Source organism: Oratosquilla oratoria, chromosome 37, assembly GCF_046742065.1.
Source record: "Oratosquilla oratoria isolate Oo_2021 chromosome 37, ASM4674206v1, whole genome shotgun sequence".
Classification (NCBI taxonomy): domain Eukaryota; kingdom Metazoa; phylum Arthropoda; class Malacostraca; order Stomatopoda; family Squillidae; genus Oratosquilla; species Oratosquilla oratoria.
In genome coordinates, this window is record NC_134813.1 from 2,734,438 (window position 1) to 2,751,843 (window position 17,406).

General features: G+C 42.7%; 1 protein-coding gene across 11 annotated transcripts in view; it reads right to left on the bottom strand.

Annotated features, from left to right (window-relative positions):
* The window catches only part of enc (R3H domain containing protein encore), a 609,003-nt gene that overhangs the window by 19,772 nt on the left and 571,825 nt on the right, over window positions 1-17,406 (bottom strand). For 10 of the 11 annotated variants that reach the window (XM_076175155.1, XM_076175157.1, XM_076175152.1 and 7 more), the window contains 2 exons: window positions 7,132-7,338; window positions 5,925-6,306 (listed from right to left, as the gene is read on the bottom strand). In XM_076175155.1, coding sequence (XP_076031270.1) covers window positions 5,925-6,306; window positions 7,132-7,338 — 589 coding nt within the window. Of the gene's footprint in view, window positions 1-5,924; window positions 6,307-7,131; window positions 7,339-17,406 lie in introns of those variants that run through there. The other variant, XR_012965819.1, reaches the window with a different exon arrangement.

The following is a 17,406-nucleotide window of genomic DNA, read 5'->3' on the forward strand; positions in this document are numbered from 1 at the left end:
TTGGTCGTTTGAACGTATGTTGTGTCGTAAAGCCCTGGCTAGACATTCTCCTGCTTCGGACTTCATATATTCCTGTCTGGGGTATTGGCTGCATGTTATTGTGGCAGAGTAGCATGCAGTTGATACTTTAGAGTCTATATGAGGTGCCCCTACGGACCAGAGCCACGCATCATTTTGTCTGTACATAGAGAAATGATGACACTTTTATACTACGACAATCCCTCCGTTATGCTGTCCCCCAACCCCTTGTTACTGTCCTGTACCATTCCTCTGAATATTCATTTCCTTTTTTCACCTACCTACCCTGTGGTGGGGGCCAAAGAATACTGCCACCAAGTATTTCCACTTGAGTCGTAAAAGGCGACAAAAAAGGGATGGGGGATAGGATTAGGAGTCCTACTACCTGTAGCCCCCAAAAGGGGATATTCCTAAAAAAGAAAGAAAATGCATAAGAGGGTCTGGGAGCTTTCCAACCAGTACCCTAAGGTATGGGTCTTTTAATGTGCATGGATGTGGTACAGATAAGAGTAAAAGGGAAGAGATAGGTAGTATGTTTGTGAGAAGAAAGATGGATGTACTGGCTTTGAGTGAAACTAAAATGAAAGGAAAGGGCAACTGTGAGTTTGGGAGTGTAGCTGGGAGGTACTCAGGAGTGAAGAGGGGACGAGGGAGAGAAGGGGTGGCTATACTAGTAAGTGAAGAGATAAGTAAACGGGTAGTGGAGTGGAAGGTGTCATCAAGGTTGATCTGGATGAAGGTGAAGCTGGGAAAGGAGATGTGGGTTTTTGTAAGTGCGTATGGGCCTGGTAGTGAAAAGAGCGTAGAGGAAAGGGAGGCTTTTTGGGTAGATATGAGTGCATAGAGGGATTAGGTAGAAATGTCAATGTAGTTGTATTGGGAGACCTAAATGTTAGGGTAGGAAATGAACCAATTGATGGAGTGATTGGGAAGTATGGAGTTCCAGGTAAAAATTGTAGTGGAGAATTGATGGTGGAGATGTGTCTTGAAAGAGAGTTGATGATAGCAAATACAGTGTTTAAGAAGAAAGTCAAGCATAAGTACACATGGGAGAGGGTGGTGGATGGAAGGGTGGCAGATAGAGCGTTAATGGACTATATAGTGGTAACCAGGAGTAGGGTAGGAAGAGTTAAGGATGTACATGTTCTAAGGGGAGAGAGTGGAGGAATATTAGATCATTTTCTGGTGGAAGGTAAATTGAGAGTGGAGAATAGGTGGAGAAAGAGGAAAAGGGCAGAAGGTAGGGAGGTACTTAGAGTGAACTGCTTAAATGAGGAAAAAAAGGAGAATGAGTATAAGAAGTTTAGAGAGGAGTGGGAGAGAGTAAAAGATAGAGTAGAACTAGGAGTGGAGGAGGAATGGGGATGGTTCAAGGAGGGAGTCATAAGGTGTGCAAAGATGGTGTGTGGAACAAGGAGGGCGGGAGGAAATAGAAGGAAGGGTAGTGAAGGGTGTAAAAGAGAAGAAGCAGGCATTCATAGATTGGTTACAAATTAGGACGAGGGAATCGTATGAGAGGTACAAAGTAAAAAGAAAGGAAGTTAAGCATAAGATAAAGGAAGCAAAGAGGAGAGCAGATGTGAAATAGGGAAAGAGTATGACAGAAAATTTTGAAAGTAATAAAAAGATGTTTTGGAAGGAAATTAAAAGAGGAAGAGGAGGTGAATCAAGTAGAGAAGAAAAGGTAAAAGGTGCAGATGGAGAGATGATAATGGAAGAGAAGGCAGTGAGAGGAAGGTGCACAGAGTATTTTAGGGAGTTGCTAAATGTGAAGAAGGAAAGGGAGGGAAAGGTATTTGCAGTGGGAAGCGCTAAGAAAATGAGAGTGATGAGTGAGGAAAATGGAGGAGAAATAGAGAAGGATGAAGTGAAAGCCATTAAGATGATGAGAGCAGGTAAGGCACCTGGGTTGGATGGATGCCATGCAGAATGTCTGAAGAAAGGAGGTACAGTTATGGTGGACTGGCTGGTGAGGCTATTTAATGTTTGTTTAAGAGAGGGTAGAGTGCCGGAGGACTGGAGGAGTGCCTGTATAGTTCCGCTTTACAAAGGAAAGGGGGACAAGTGTGAGTGTAGTAGTTACAGAGGGATCAGCTTGTTGAGTGTAGTTGGGAAGGCTTATGGGAGGGTCATGATTGAGAGGATGAGGAGAGGAACAGAGGGAGTAATTGGTGAGGAACAGTGGTTTTAGGACAGGTAGGGGATGTGTAGATCAGATTTTTGTGGTAAGGCAGATATGTGAGAAAGCTATAGGAAAAGGTAAGGATGTTTTTTTGGCTTTTATGGATCTGGAAAAGGCTTATGACAGGGTAGACAGGAAGGCACTGTGGGAGGTACTGCAGATATATGGGATAGGAGGAAAGCTGTTAAGAGCAGTCAAGAGTTTTTATGAGAGTAGTAGAGCTTGCGTTAGGATTAGAAATGGAGAGAGTGAATGGTTTGAGGTAAAGGTGGGAATTCGTCAGGGATGTGTTATGTCGCCCTAGCTGTTCAATCTTTACATGGATGGGGTGGTGCGAGAGGTGAATGCAAGGGTAGTGGATCAGGGGTTGGAGATGATTAAAGAAAATGGAGAAAAGTGGGAGGTGAGCCAGCTGTTGTTTGCTGATGACACTGCGCTTGTAGCAGGATCAGAGCAGGGATTGAGGAAGTTAGTGACAGAGTTTGAGAAGGTGTGTGAATGAAGGAAGCTGAAGATAAATGTGGGCAAAAGTAAGGTGATGAGATGTACAAGGGGAGAGAGTGACAGTAGGCTGGAAGTGAGCATTAAGGGTGAGAAACTGGAGGAAGTGGATAGTTTTAGATACTTGGGTGTGAATGTGACAGGAAAGGGAGGAGTTGGGGTGGAGGTAGAATGTAGATTGAGAGAAGCGAGTAAATGTCTTGATGGATTAAAAAGTGTAATGAGAAATAGACATCTGGAAATGGATGCTAAGAGGAGGTTATATGAAGGAGTAATTGTGCCAACATCAATGTACGGGGCAGAAACATGGAACATGAGAGAGGAAGAGAGAAGGAGTTTGAATGTGTTTGAGATGAAATGTCTGAGAAGTATGATAGGGGTTACTAGGCTAGATGGAGTGAGAAATGAGGAGGTGAGGAGGAGAACAGGGGTGGAAAGGGAGTTGGGAGATAGGGTTGATGAATGAGTATTAGGATGCTTTGGACACTAAAAGAAGTGTGGAAGGCGGAGGTGGAAGGAGTGAATATGAGGGGGTGTCCTAGGATGAGATGGATGGATGGGGTGAAAGGGGCATTACAAAAGAGAGGAATGTCTGTGGAGGAAGGACAGGGGAGGACAGAAGATAGGGGTGGATGGAGAAGGGTTGTGTATGGATGAGGCTGTGATGCATGAGGGGGAGTGGGTGGGGGATGGGGGGTGAGGAAGCATGTGTGAAAAAAATTTGACGCAGCCCAAAGGGATTTCTCCCCATCTTCTCCTTTTCTGCATGAGGGGACGGAGATGGGGGGTCACCAAATTTATGAAGCAGCCTTGCTGTGGATGTGCTGTGTCTTGCGACACTGCCTCTGACCCAGGGCAGTGGACAGGGTGCAGGGATGACCTATCTTCCAGGAGGTGCCAAGATGGGAGGGAGGGAGGAGGGTGGAGGGGAGTGGAATATATGGGAAATGAAATGGATGGGAGTGATTTCTATGCCTTTTTCTTTTTGGCTACCCCCCATGTAAGGGGGAAAAAGTCTTTGGTATGTGAATGTATGTATGTATGCTAAATGTAGGGTATTCAAGTTAGTTCTCACAATGTTTGACACTGAAGTAGGTTCCAATGCTGGAATGTCATTATCATAAACATTGGGTAGACCAGGGTTGAATCCAAAAACTAGCTAAATGGGGGAGAAACCAGTGTGGTTAGAAAGAGCATTTCTTGCCGATACTGCCCAAGCCAAAACAACCTCTGAGCCGCATTCACCATCAGTCATGATTTTACGCACTGTCTCCAATCACTGCGTTCTGTCTTTCGCATACTCCATTACTCCAGGGACTTTCCGCTGATGTTTTTATCATCTTGATGTTGAATGCTTCCCTTAAATCCTTCTGTAACTGCAGACATACCCAATTGACGCTCATTATCATTTAAGTCACATGAAGATAATAACATGAATGCTTTCACTGGACCTGGTAGTGTCATTCCTTGTTCCGTAAATTTAAAATATACATGCTCAAATTTAGACACGAAATCTCGAATGTTTATATCACAGGTTCTCTGAAGGTTATAGAGTTTGTAAAAAGCACCAAATTGCTGCCGTCCTGCATCTGCCAGGAACAATTCATTAAGTTTCTTAAGAACACCTCCACACCATTGTCTTTCTTTAAATCAGTAGTGGGAATTTCAGATGAGGCCTCGCGTGCTTTCCCCAACAATGATAAGTGAATCACAAGCACTTGTTTATTTTTCAGCAACTCTGTTAATTCACACCAAACACTTATATCTTTCTTCCAATTTTCGTAAACCTCTTCACTCTCAAGTTTAGGTGGCCACTTTGTCAAACACGCCATCAGTGAAGCCACATACAACTACGCTCTGCTACAAGTGTAAATGTCTGCTATGTCTATTCAACTCACTAGCTAACGAACGACTGTCCATCATGGTCGACACACGAGCCGGCAACCTGGCTCATACATGCGATGATACATACTAACAGTGGTTTGAAGTAAAGGTGGGACTTTGTCAGGGATGTGTTATGTCACCCTGGCTGTTCAATTTATACATGGGGTGGTGCAAGAGGTAAATGCAAGTGTAGTGGGTCAGGGATTGGAGATGGTTAAAGAAAATGGAGAAAAGTGGGAGATAAGCCAGTTGTTGTTTACTGATGACACTGCACTTATAGCGGGATCAGAGGAGGGATTGAGGAAGTTAGTGACAGAGTTTAGGAAGGTGTGCAAAGGAAGGAATTTGAAGATAAATGTGGGTAAAAGTAAGGTGATGAGATGTACAAGGGAAGAAAGTGGCAGCAGACTGGAAGTGAGTATTAAAGGAGAGAGAGACTGGAGGAAGTGGACAGTTTTAGATACTTGGGTGCAAATGTGGTAGGAAAGGGAGGAGTGGAGGTGGCAGTAGAGTGTAGATTGAGAGAAGGGAGTAAATGCTTTGAGGAATTAAAAAATGTAATGAGAAATAGACATTTGGGAATGGATGCTAAGAGGAGATTGTATAAAGGAGTGATTGTGTTGACAGCACTATACAGGGCATAAACATGAAACATAAGAGAGGAGTTTGAATGTGTTTGAGATGAGGTGCCTGAGAAGAATGATAGGGGTTAATAGGCTGGACAGAGTGAGAAATGAGGTGAGGAGGAGAATGGGGGTAGAAAGATAGTGGGGAGATAGGGTTGATGAAAGAGTATTGGGATGATTTGGACACATGGAAAGAATGAGTGAAGATAGACTAGTAAAAGAGGTGTGGAAGGAGTGAACATCAGGGAGTGACATAGGATGAGATGAATGGATGGGGTAAAAGGACCATTGGAAAAGAGGGGAATGTCTGTAGAGGAAGGATGAGAGACGACAGAAGATAGGGGTGAATGGAGAATGGTTGTGTATGGATGATGCTGTGATACATGAGGGGGAGTGGATGAGGAATTGGGAGTGAAAATGTACGTGTGAGAAATAAATTGACACAGCCCGAAGGGATTTCTCCCAATCTTCTCCTTTCCTGCAGGGAAGAGGGTGAAGGGGAGTGGAGTATGTTGGGGATGGAATGGATGGGAGTGGTTTTTATGCCTTTGTTTTTTGGCTACCTCCCTAGTTATGGACCAAAAGGCCTCCTGTCAGCATGCTCCTCCTTTGTAATCCTTTGTAACTATGCTCAAGAAGTGCTAGAGATACTCCAGTGAGCTTGGGCAGCACTGCACCTGATCATAACTGAAAATCATCTCTAGATCTCTTACCTTGCATAATGGCATAAGGTCGTGCAAAGAGCTGATGGGGAGCTGCAGTTGCTGATACAGCTGCAGTGACTGCTGATGCCCCTTGTACAGCTGCAGCTGCTGCAGCTGCACTGGCTAAACGCTTGGTTTCATCCTTGGCTGCAGCTGCTGCTGCTGCTGCTGCAGCTGCATGTTCCATGTGGCCCTGGACTATGGTGTGGAGGGCTGGGCCAAGATAAGGTTTAGCAAAGACAGGTGGGTGCGGCGTGACAGCACCAGGTGGTGGTGCACTTGCAGCTGCAGATTGTGGTGCTGTAGTGGCACTAGGTGCATTGTTAGGTGTTGCAGCATACGGCAGCATGGGCGGCTGAGGTGGTGGTGTACTTGTGGAACCGCCCATTACCTACGCAACCCAAATATTAAAAATTTTAGGGCAGTAACTTCAATAATTAGTTAAAGTTACAAAAGAAAAAGTTTTGTCATAATAGTATTTAATTCTTATATGAGTAAGAAGTTAGGTTTACACTATATTCTCCAACTTGCCTACAGAATCAAGAAAAACTTGCACCATCTCATAGAATACATTTAGCTATCAAACAAAATACTAATTACAACAGTTCACTGACATTCCCACACCCAAAAACCCATTTACTGTCCCCCCCTATCTTAGTACTTCATAGACAAAGGTTTGTCCCTGCCCCCACACCCATTCTCCAGGCCATAAGCAATGTAGCAAGACACAGTAACTCCAGAGGAAGGCCTGACAGCCAGAACTGCTTCAGCATATGGAGTCAATCCCTCTCATCCACCATTCATTCCCTCCAGACAATTACAGTGTTCTCCATACATGATGACTCTCCTTCAAGCCAATTCCCTGCCATATATTACTCCAAACACTTAAAATTCTTCACTTCCTCCAGCCTCTCACCCTTTAAACTCACCTTCATCAACATCTAAGCAAATTACAAGGATAGATAGAGTGAGAAATTTGGAGATGAGGTGAAGAGTGGGGTAGAAGAAAGCTTTCAGACAGGGTTGACCAAAGAATGCTGAGATGGCAAGGGTGCATGATAGGAATTAATGCAAATTTTCACAAACTTAGGCTCAGCCTATGCATTAATATGAATCAGCCTATGCATTAATATGAATCTATGTTTGTTATATTAATAATTCCTGCCCTACACTAAATTATTATCTGTTGAACACTGAAACAGGAATAAATACTTACTTGCATGGGCGGTCGAAAGAAGGTAGTGAAAAGCTGTGGAGGAGGAGGGGCATGTGATGTTGGTGTTTGGGGTTGTTGAGGCAACACAGTTACATACTGCCCCCCACCTCCACCTGCTCCACCTCCACTCCCACTACTACCACCACTTCCTGCTGTTGGGGCTCCAGCTGTTGTCCCACCATGTGTTGCATATGCCAAACCCAAACCCTGCAAAAAGTTTGTGTTTTGGTGATTAAATTAACCAATGGCCTTATCACCTTATAATGGAGATGGTTGTCATAGCCTTGACTCTTTGAAGGAGAAAAATACATGTAAATCCTGAGTCCCACTCCACTTATATAATTACTATTTACGGTGTAGTGATCTGGGCTTTATTAAACCAATTATACTTGTTAACCTAGTTGAAATGGGTATAATTTCTTACACTGCCTTTTTGTTTTGTTTTCAGACTGTGCTGATGTACATACATACATATACCAAAGCTTTTCCCCCCTTACAAGGGAGGTAGCCAAAAAGAAAAAGGCATAAAATCATTCCCACCCATTCCATCCCTAAATACACGCCACTCCCCTCCACCCTTCCTCCCATCTTAGCACCTCCTGGATGACAGGTCATCCCTGCACCCCATCCACTGCCCTGGGTCCGAGGCAGTGTCGCAAGGCACAGCACATCCACAGCAAGGCCGCTTCATTAATCGGCGACCCTGACCCTCTCCATCCCCCCATGCATAAAAGGAGAAGACGGGCAGAAATCCCTTCGGGCTGCATCAAATTTTGCTCACACATACTACCTCACCCCCCCATCCCCCCACCCATTCCACCTCATGCATCACAACATCATCCATATGCAACCATTCTCCATTCACCCCTGTCTTCTGTCCTCTCCCATCCTTCCTCAACAGACATTCCCCTTTTCCCCAAAGCCCCCTTCACCCCATCCATCCATCTCATCCTAGGACGTCCCCTCATGTTCACTCCCTCCACATATTTTACTAGTCTTTCTTCACTCATTCTTTCCATGTGTCCAAACCATCCTAATACTCTTTCATCCACTCAATCTCCCAACTCCCTTTCCACCCCTGTTCTCTTCCTCACCTCCTCATTTCTCACTCTATCTAGGCTAGTTAATGTACATACATATACCAAAGGCTTTTTCCCTTATAAGGGAGGTAGAAAAAACAAAAAAAAACACTCCTAGCCATTTCATCCCCAACATACTCCACTACCCTCCACCCTCTTCCCTCCCTATCTTGGCACCTCCTGTGTTGATGTAATTCGGTTAAATAAAGCCTAAAGAAAGGTTCTGAGTGTTTTTCAAGACTACCACAATTTATTTGACCAAATCAGGCTGCATCTGAAGATGGAGAAGTTCCTGAGGTCCGAACTTCTGGACGTATCTTCCAACTTGCCTACTGCTGCACAAGAATGGATCACTGGAATTGTACTTTCTCTGCATTCCTAGAATCCATCACAAACCTCAATTCTAACAAACTGGATACATTGATAAATTTTGCCTTTCCAAGTGTATATGGTCACATTGCAGTGTACTACCTATGAATCAGCTATAGATCTTCTCAAAGACTTCTATGTCAAGCCCAAAAATGAAGTGTTTGCTAGACACTTATTGGCTACTTGTAGACAGCATGAAGGGGAGACAATGAGTATCTACAAGAGCTTCAGTTGCTCAGTAAGAATTGTAACTTTTAAGGCTGTTACTGCTTCACAGAATCTGGATGACTACATATGGGATTCTTTCATCATTGGATTACTCTCTCATACAATCAGGCAATGACTGCTTGAAAACAACACTTTGGACCTAAGTATAGCTGTTGATCAAGCCAGGGCACTCAATGTTGCTCAGAAGACCTTGGAGTCTTATTCTTGTTTTACTGTTTCTGGTGTAAGTGCTGCTACGACACCCAAGCCTGTTTGCACCAATGATGGGACCTGTGCTGCTGTAACATCTGAAACTGGCTATTCTGCTGAAAGGACCTGTGCTACTGCCAATTCAAAGTCCCGATGCTATTTCTGTGGTGGTCTCCGTCATAATCATGGAGTGTCTTGCAAGAAACGTCACTTGTCATAAGTGCAATAAGCAGGGACACTTTGCTGAAGTGTGCTGGTATACATTTTCTACTTTTGATTTCACTTCTACACTGGCAGTTATCTCTGTTTCTTCCCCGGGATTACTACAGCAAACAACTGTGCATGTTTGTTGGTAAAAATGAAGCAACTGCTTTTATCGGCACAGGGAGCTTTGAATCTTTCATCTCACATAGCAATGCCAAGAAGCACAGGTTGAAGGTTATCCTAGTGACTGGAAGTGTATCTACGGCCTCTTTGTCACTCACATCTCTGGAAAAGGGATGCTGCACAGTTGACATCAATTTGAAAGGTGAGTGCTAGTACAATACGAGGCCTTCTCTACTGCCAGATTTGTGTTGTGATGTCATTCTTGGTCAAGACTTCATGAGCCAGCACTCTAGTGTTACTGTGGACTTTGGCTCCAAGAAAGATCTAAAGATCTCCAACCCTGCCATGTGCAGTGTACTGTCTGCTTTGGTGGATACACCTCGTCTCTTTTCAAGTCTTGCTCCTCATTGCAAACCCACTGCAATAAAATCTTGGAGGTTTGGGGATGATAATAAGAAGGTCATGAGGTTTGAAATTAACAAGATGCTACATGAGTGTGTTATTGAGGAGATTACATCTCCATGGAGAGTGCAAGTCCTTGTTGTGTTGAATGAATGCCACCGAAAGAGATTGGTTGTTGACTATGGACAAACTGTTAATAAATACACTTGTTTGGATGTGTACCCTCTTTCAAGTAATATAGCTCACTGGACCTGAAAAGTGCTTATCATCAAATACCTATATGGGAAGAGGACAAGCCATATACTGCTTTTGAAGTGAATGGCAAGCTTTACCAGTTCTGCTTGCTTTCAGAGGGCTATTGACATCATAATCAAGCAACATAATCTACATGGAACTTATGCTTACGTGGACAATATAGTCATGGCAGGAAAGACCCAGCTGGAACATGATGAGAACTTGGCAAAGTTTCAAGAAGCTACCTGGTTCCACAACCTTACCTTCAACAAGACTAAATCTGCCATTTCTACAAAATCTATAGATTTTCTTGGTTACACAATAACCCATGGCTCTCTCAAACCAGATTCTGAATGTTTACATCCATTAACCTCTTCACTCCGGGGCACATCGCATGTCTGGCAGCATTAGCTGCCCGACGTGCGATGTTGCGTCATAATAATCGCATTATAAAAAATAAAGTCAGTGCTCAATTGTTCATTCTATTTCACCCGTGAATTTTGATAACCATAGGCATCATCGCGTACCCACTTGCTCCTCATGACGCCTACGTAGGCGTCACCGTATGGAAGTGGTTAAAGGAATTACCAATCCCTAAAGATCATTCTTCCTCATGCCGTGTTATTGGTATGTTTTCCTATTATTCACAGTGGGTTTCCTGATTCTCTGACAAGATCAGACCTCTTGTTACCACTGACACTTTTCCTTTGGATCCAGAGGCCCTGAAAGCCATCAATGAACTCAAAGAAGAGATTGGGAAGGCTGTTGTACACTCACTTGATGAAACTATTCCTTTGGTAGTTGAAACTGATGCATCCAATACAGCCATTCCTGCTACTCTGACTCAGACAGGCTGTCCAGTTGCCTTTTTCTCTTGCACTCTCACACCTACTGAATGCAAACACTGCAGCAGAAAAAGTGGCATGTGCAATTGTAGAATTTGTAAAAAGGTGGTCTCACTACTTGACAGGACAACCTTTTACCTTAGTTATGGACCAACAGGCTGTCAGCTTTATGTTCCTTACAAATCAACTTGGAAAAATCAAGAATGATAAAATTCAATGATAGAGGATCAAGTTGGGAGTGCTACAACTATGACATTATGCACTGTCCTGGTAAATACAACATTCCTGCAGACACTCTCATGTGCTCACTGTGGAGCTACTGGCAATAATGAGAAACTATCTGAGCTCCACACTCGACTTTGCCATTCAGGTGCAACAAGACTTGTTTATTTTGTCAGAGCAAGAAAACTTCCTTATTCCATGGAAGATACGAGGAGGGTGTGTTATGAATCCCCTCAATGTGCCCAAATGAAACCTCAGTTCTACAAACCACACCAAACTCCCCTTATCAAGATCATGCAGCCCTTTGAATGACTTAGTCTAGACTTCATGGGACCTCTATCCTCGAACTCCAGAAACCACTATATGCTCATGGTGGTGGATGAGTATTCTCATTTTCCGTTTGCATTTGCCTGTCGGAACATGACTACTGGTACTGTAATCCATTGGCTAAATCAGATTTTTTGCAATATTTAGTATGCCCTCCTACCTACATTCTGATTGTGGATCCTCATTTATTTACCTAGTTGTACCTAGTTGTATTATACAGGAAGGGGAGCTATGCTTGTGGTGACCAGTTTTTTGTATCTCACAAGATCAAGTTTGTTCTTAAATTTTTGTATTGTGTTTGCACACACTATTTTTTCATCAAATTTATTCCATATATCTATCACTCTGTATGAGAAGCTATTCTTTTCAGGTCTCTTCTGTAGTTATCCTTTTTGAGTTTCATTGTATGTCCTCTTGTTTTTCCTCTGTCCCACTTTAATAAGTCCTCTCTATCAAGGCGTTCTTTTCCTTTCATAATTCTGTAGATGGTTAGTAGGTCCCCTCGTTCTCTTCTTTGTTCCAGGGTTGGCAATTCCAGCTTGGCCAGTCTTTGTTCACATGTCAGGTTTGAAAGTGTTGGGGCCATCTTTGTCGTTGCTCTTTGTATTCTTTCTAATTTTCTTGTATTCTTTTTTGTACCGAGTAACCATATCAGCGCTGCATATTCCAGTTTTGGCCTTATCAGTGTTTGTAATATTTTCTTAATCATTTCCTTATCCAGGTATTTAAAGGCCATCTTTACTGATCTCAACAATTTGTATGTTTCTCCAACTATTTTATTTATATGTTTATCTGGCAACATGTCTTTGGTGATGGTTACTCCTAGTTCCCTTTCAGAATTTACTTTCTTTACTTTTCCGTCAATTTTATACTGTCCTGATATTCTCTACTTGCTTTTTCCAAATTCAATTATACTGTGGTGGGGAAAAAGAATACTGCCACCAATTAAGGGACGGGGGATTGGGACTAGGCATCCTTCTCCTTGTAGCCCCACAGGGGACATTCCTAAAAGAAAAAGCAAAGGCATAAGAGGGTCTGGGAGTTTTCCGACCAGCACCCTCAAGTTTGGGTCTTTTAATGTGCATGGATGTGGTACAGATGAGAGTAAAAGGGAAGAGATAGGTAGTATGTTTGTGAGAAGAAAGATGGATGTGTTGGCTTTGAGTGAAACTAAGCTGAAAGGGAAGGGTGAGTGTAAGTTTGGGAGTGTAAGTAGGGGGTTATCAGGAATGAAGAGAGGGCGAGGGAGGGAAGGGGTAGCTATACTAGTAAGTGAAGAGATAGGTAAATGTGTAGTGGAGTGGAAGGAGGTTTCCTCAAGCATAATGTGGATGAAGGTGAAACTGGGAAAGGAGATGTGGGTTTTTGTAAGTGCATATGGGCCTGGCAGTGAGAAGAGCATAGAAGAAAGGGAGGCTTTTTGGATAGATTTAAATGAGTGCATAGAGGATTTAGGGAGAAATATCAATGTAATAGTACTGGGAGACCTTAATGCTAGGGTAGGAAATGATCCAATTGATGGAGTGATTGGGAAATGTGGAGTTCCAGGAAAGAATCGTAGTGGAGAGTTGATGGCGGAAATGTGTCTAGAAAGAGAGTTGATGATAGCAAATACAGTGTTTCGGAAGAAGGTCAAGCATAAGTACACATGAGAGAAGATGGTGGAGGGAAGGGTGGTAGATAGAGCGTTAATGGACTATGTAGTGGTAAATAGGATTATGATAGGAAGAGTTAAGGATGCACTTGTGCTAAGGGGAGAGGGTGGGGGAATATCAGATCATTTTTTGGTGGTAGGTAAGTTGAGTGGAGGATAGATGGAGAAAGAGGAAAGGGACAAAAGGTAGGGAGGTGCTTAGAGTGAACTCTTTAAAGGAAAAGGAAAAGGAGAAGGAGTACAAGAAGAAGCTGAAGGAGGAGTGGGAGGGAGTGAAGGATAGAGTAGAGCTAGGTGTGGAGGAGGAATGGGGATGGTTCAAAGAGGGAGTCACATGGTGTGCAAAGATGGTGTGTGGAACAAGAAGGACAGGAGGAAATAGAAGGAAGGGTAGTGAATGGTGGGATGAGGAAACAAAAAAGGTTGTAGAAGAGAAGAAGCGAGCATTCACAGATTGGTCACAAAATAGGACGAGAGAGTCATACAAGAGGTACAAAGAAAAGAAAAGAGAAGTAAAGCAAAAGGTAAAGGAGGCAAAGAGGAGAGCAGATGTAAAATGGGGTAAGAGTATGACAGAAAATTTTGAAAGTAATAAAAAGATGTTTTGGAAAGAAATTAAGAGAGGAAGAGGAGGCAAATCAAGAAGAGAAGAAAAGGTAAAAGGTGGAGATGGAGAGATGATAATGGAAGAGAAGGCAGTAAGGGGAAGATGGACAGAATATTTTAGGGACTTGCTAAATGTGAAGGAGGAGAGGGAGGGAAAGATAGCTGCAGTGGGAAATGCTAAGAAAATGACCGTGATGAGTGAGGAAAATGGAGGAGAAATAAGGAAGGATGAGGTGAAGGCAGTTGTTAAGATGATGAAGGCAGGTAAGGCACCTGGTCTGGATGGATGCCATGCGGAATGTCTAAAAAAAGGAGGTACAGTGATGGTGGACTGGCTGGTGAGATTATTTAATGTTTGCTGGAGAGAGGGTAGAGTGCCGGAGGACTGGAGGAGTGCCTGTATAGTTCCACTTTACAAGGGAAAAGGGGACAAGTGTGAATGTAGTAGTTTCAGAGGGATTAGCTTGTTAAGTGTAGTTGGGAAGGCTTATGGGAGGATCTTGATTGAGAGGATTAGGAGAGGAACAGAGGGAGTAATTGGTGAGGAACCGTGTGGATTTAGGATGGGTAGAGGTTGTGTAGATCAGATTTTTGTGGTAAGACAGATATGTGAGAAAGCTATAGGAAAGGGGAAGGATGTTTTTTGGGCCTTTATGGACCTGGAAAAGGCTTACGACAGGGTAGACAGAAAGGCACTGTGGAAGGTTTTGCAGATATACGGGATAGGAGGAAAGCTTCTAGGAGCTGTCAAGAGTTTTTATGAGAGTAGTAGAGCTTGTGTCAGGATTAGAAATGGAGAGAGTGAGTGGTTTGAGGTAAAGGTGGGACTTCGTCAAGGATGCGTTATGTCGCCCTGGCTGTTCAACTTATACATGGATGGGGTAGTGCGAGAGGTAAATGCAAGGGTAGTGGGCCAGGGATTGGAGATGGTTAAAGAAAATGGAGAAAAGTGGAAGGTGAGCCAGTTGTTGTTTGCTGACAACACTGCGCTTGTGGCAGGATCGGAGGAGGGATTGAGGAAGTTGGTGACAGAGTTTGGGAGAGTGTGTGATAGAAGAAAGCTAAAGATATATGTGGGTAAAAGTAAGGTGATGAGATGTACTGTACAAGGGGTGAAAGTGGCAGTAGTCTGGAAGTGAGCATTAAGGGAGAGCGACTGGAGGAAGTGGATAGTTTTAGATACTTGGGTGCAAATGTGGCAGGAAAAGGTGGAGGTAGAATGTAGATTGAGAGAAGCGAGTAAATGCCTTGGTGGATTAAAAGGTGTAATGAGGAATAGACATTTGGGAATGGATAAGAGGAGACTATATGAAGGAGTGATTGTGCCAACAGCACTGTATGGGGCAGAAACATGGAACATAAGAGAGGAAGAGAGGAGTTTGAATGTGTTTGAGATGAGGTGTCTGAGAAATATGATGGGGGTTACTAGGCTGGATAGAGTGAGTAATGAGGAGGTGAGGAGGAGAACAGGGGTGGAGAGGGGGTTGGGTGATAGGGTTGATGAAAGAGTATTGGGATGGTTTGGACACATGGAAAGAATGAGTGAAGAAAGACTAGTAAAAGAGGTATGGAAGGCAGATGTGGAGGGAGTGAACATGAAGGGACATCCTAGGATGAGGTGGATGGATGGGGTGAAGGGGGCTTTGGGGAAGAGGGGAATGTCTGTTGAGGAAGGATGGGAGAGGACAGAAGACAGGGGTGAATGGAAAATGGTTGTATATGGATGATGTTGTGATGCATGAGGTGGGATGGGGGGTGATGTAGTATGTGTGAGCAAATTTTGATGCAGCCCGAAGGGATTTCTCCCCGTCTTCTCCTGTATGCATGGGGGGATGGAAAGGGGGGGGTCACCGATTTAATGAAGCGGCCTTGCTGTGGATGTGCTGTGTCTTGCGACACTGCTTCTGACCCAGGGCAGTGGACAAGGTGCAGGGATGACCCATCATCCAGGAGGTGCTCAGATAAGAGGGAGGGTGGAGGGGTGTGGAGTGTATTCAGGGATGGAATGGGTGGGAATGATTTTATGCCTTTTTCTTTTTGGCTACCTCCCTTGTAAGGGGGAAAAAGCCTTGGTATATATATATATATATGTAATTATACTGCATTACTTGATGTTGAATTCTATTTGCCATCCCTTGCTCCACTCTGAGACTTTGTTCAGATCACTCTGTAATGAGTTATAGTCTATTTCGGAGTTTATTCTCTTTAATAATTTTGCATCATCCGCAAAGCAATTCATGTAACTTTCAATACCTATGTCATTTACATATATAGCAAACATTATTGGAGCTAGTACTGACCCCTGTGGGATGCCACTGCTCATTTCTTCCCCTTTTGAATATTTGTCTCTGAGAGTGGCTATTTGTCTCTGAGCACCACTCTCATTTTTCTTCCATGTAGGAAGTCCTCCATCCAATCCAATAGTTTTCCATATATGCCTACAATTGTTTCCAGTCTATATAGCAATTTTCTGTGTGGTACCTTATCAAATGCTTTTTGTAGGTCCAGGAAGGCACAGTCTGCCCAGCCATCCCTTTCTTGCAATATATCTATCAATCTTGAATAGAAACAAATCAAATTAGTTGTACATGATCTTCCCTGTCTGAATCCAAATTGCCTCGGGTTCAGTATATTATTCTCCTCCAGATATTTTGCCCATCTATCTTTGATAATTCTCTCACAAATCTTAACTATTGTACTCGTTAGGGACACTGGTCTATAATTTGTTGGGTCTTCCTTATTTCCCCCTTTATATATTGGCACTATATTGGCATTTTTCCAGTCTTCTGGTAGTTTTCCTTCTTTGAGTAAAAATAATTTTTTTTGTATATTTTTCCTGTTAGTTCATCTGTACATTCCTTTAGTATCCAGTTTGCAACTTCGTCCGGGCCATGTGACTTGTTAACGTCAAGCTTTTATATTTGATTCCTTAACTACAAAGTAATGTCATGACACATTCATAAATTTCAACAAGAACCCACTGTGTTGGATAAGAAGAAATGAAATAGATATCCATATATTTATCCACTAATGTAAAATTTAAAGTTGAATGGGAGGTGGATAATAGATTGCTATTTCTAGATTTTCTATTAATACGACATCAGGATAATTTGTCTTTTACAGTGTACAGAAAACCTACACATACGGGGAGTTATGTACACTTTTTCAGCCACCATCCTGATAAAATTAAATATAGTGTTGCCTCAGGTCTTTTCCTGAGGGCACTCAGATTATGTAGTCCACATTATTTGGAAATGGAGATAACAACCATTAGGAATCAGTTAAAAAGAATAGGGTATCCTGATTGGTTTTTAAATAGAGCCTTAAGCAAAGCCAAAATTAGTCACTATGGATCCACTTCCCAGTCCTCTAAGAATTTCGTATGGGACAAAAACTGTATCAAATTGCCTTATAATAAGTCCTTAAATGATAATTCGCAATTTTTACCACAGAAAGACATAAACTCTGTTTTTAGTTTTCCCAATAACTTGTCTAAGAAAATAATTAATGTACATCAAAGACCTAGAGAAGAAATAAATCAAGGTGTTTATAAACTTCCTTGCTTGGATTGTAATAAGGTATATTGGGGACAAACAGGTAGAAATTTACATACTAGAATGAAAGAACACAAGAATTCAGTTAAATATGCACAACAAAATTCTGCTGTCTTCCAACACGTAGACAAGGAAGGCCATCGTATGGATTGGAATAAGGCAAAAATTATTTTTAATTCAAAGTGCAGTTTCAAAAGGAAAATAATAGAATCCTCCTTGATAAATAGATTTCCTAATTT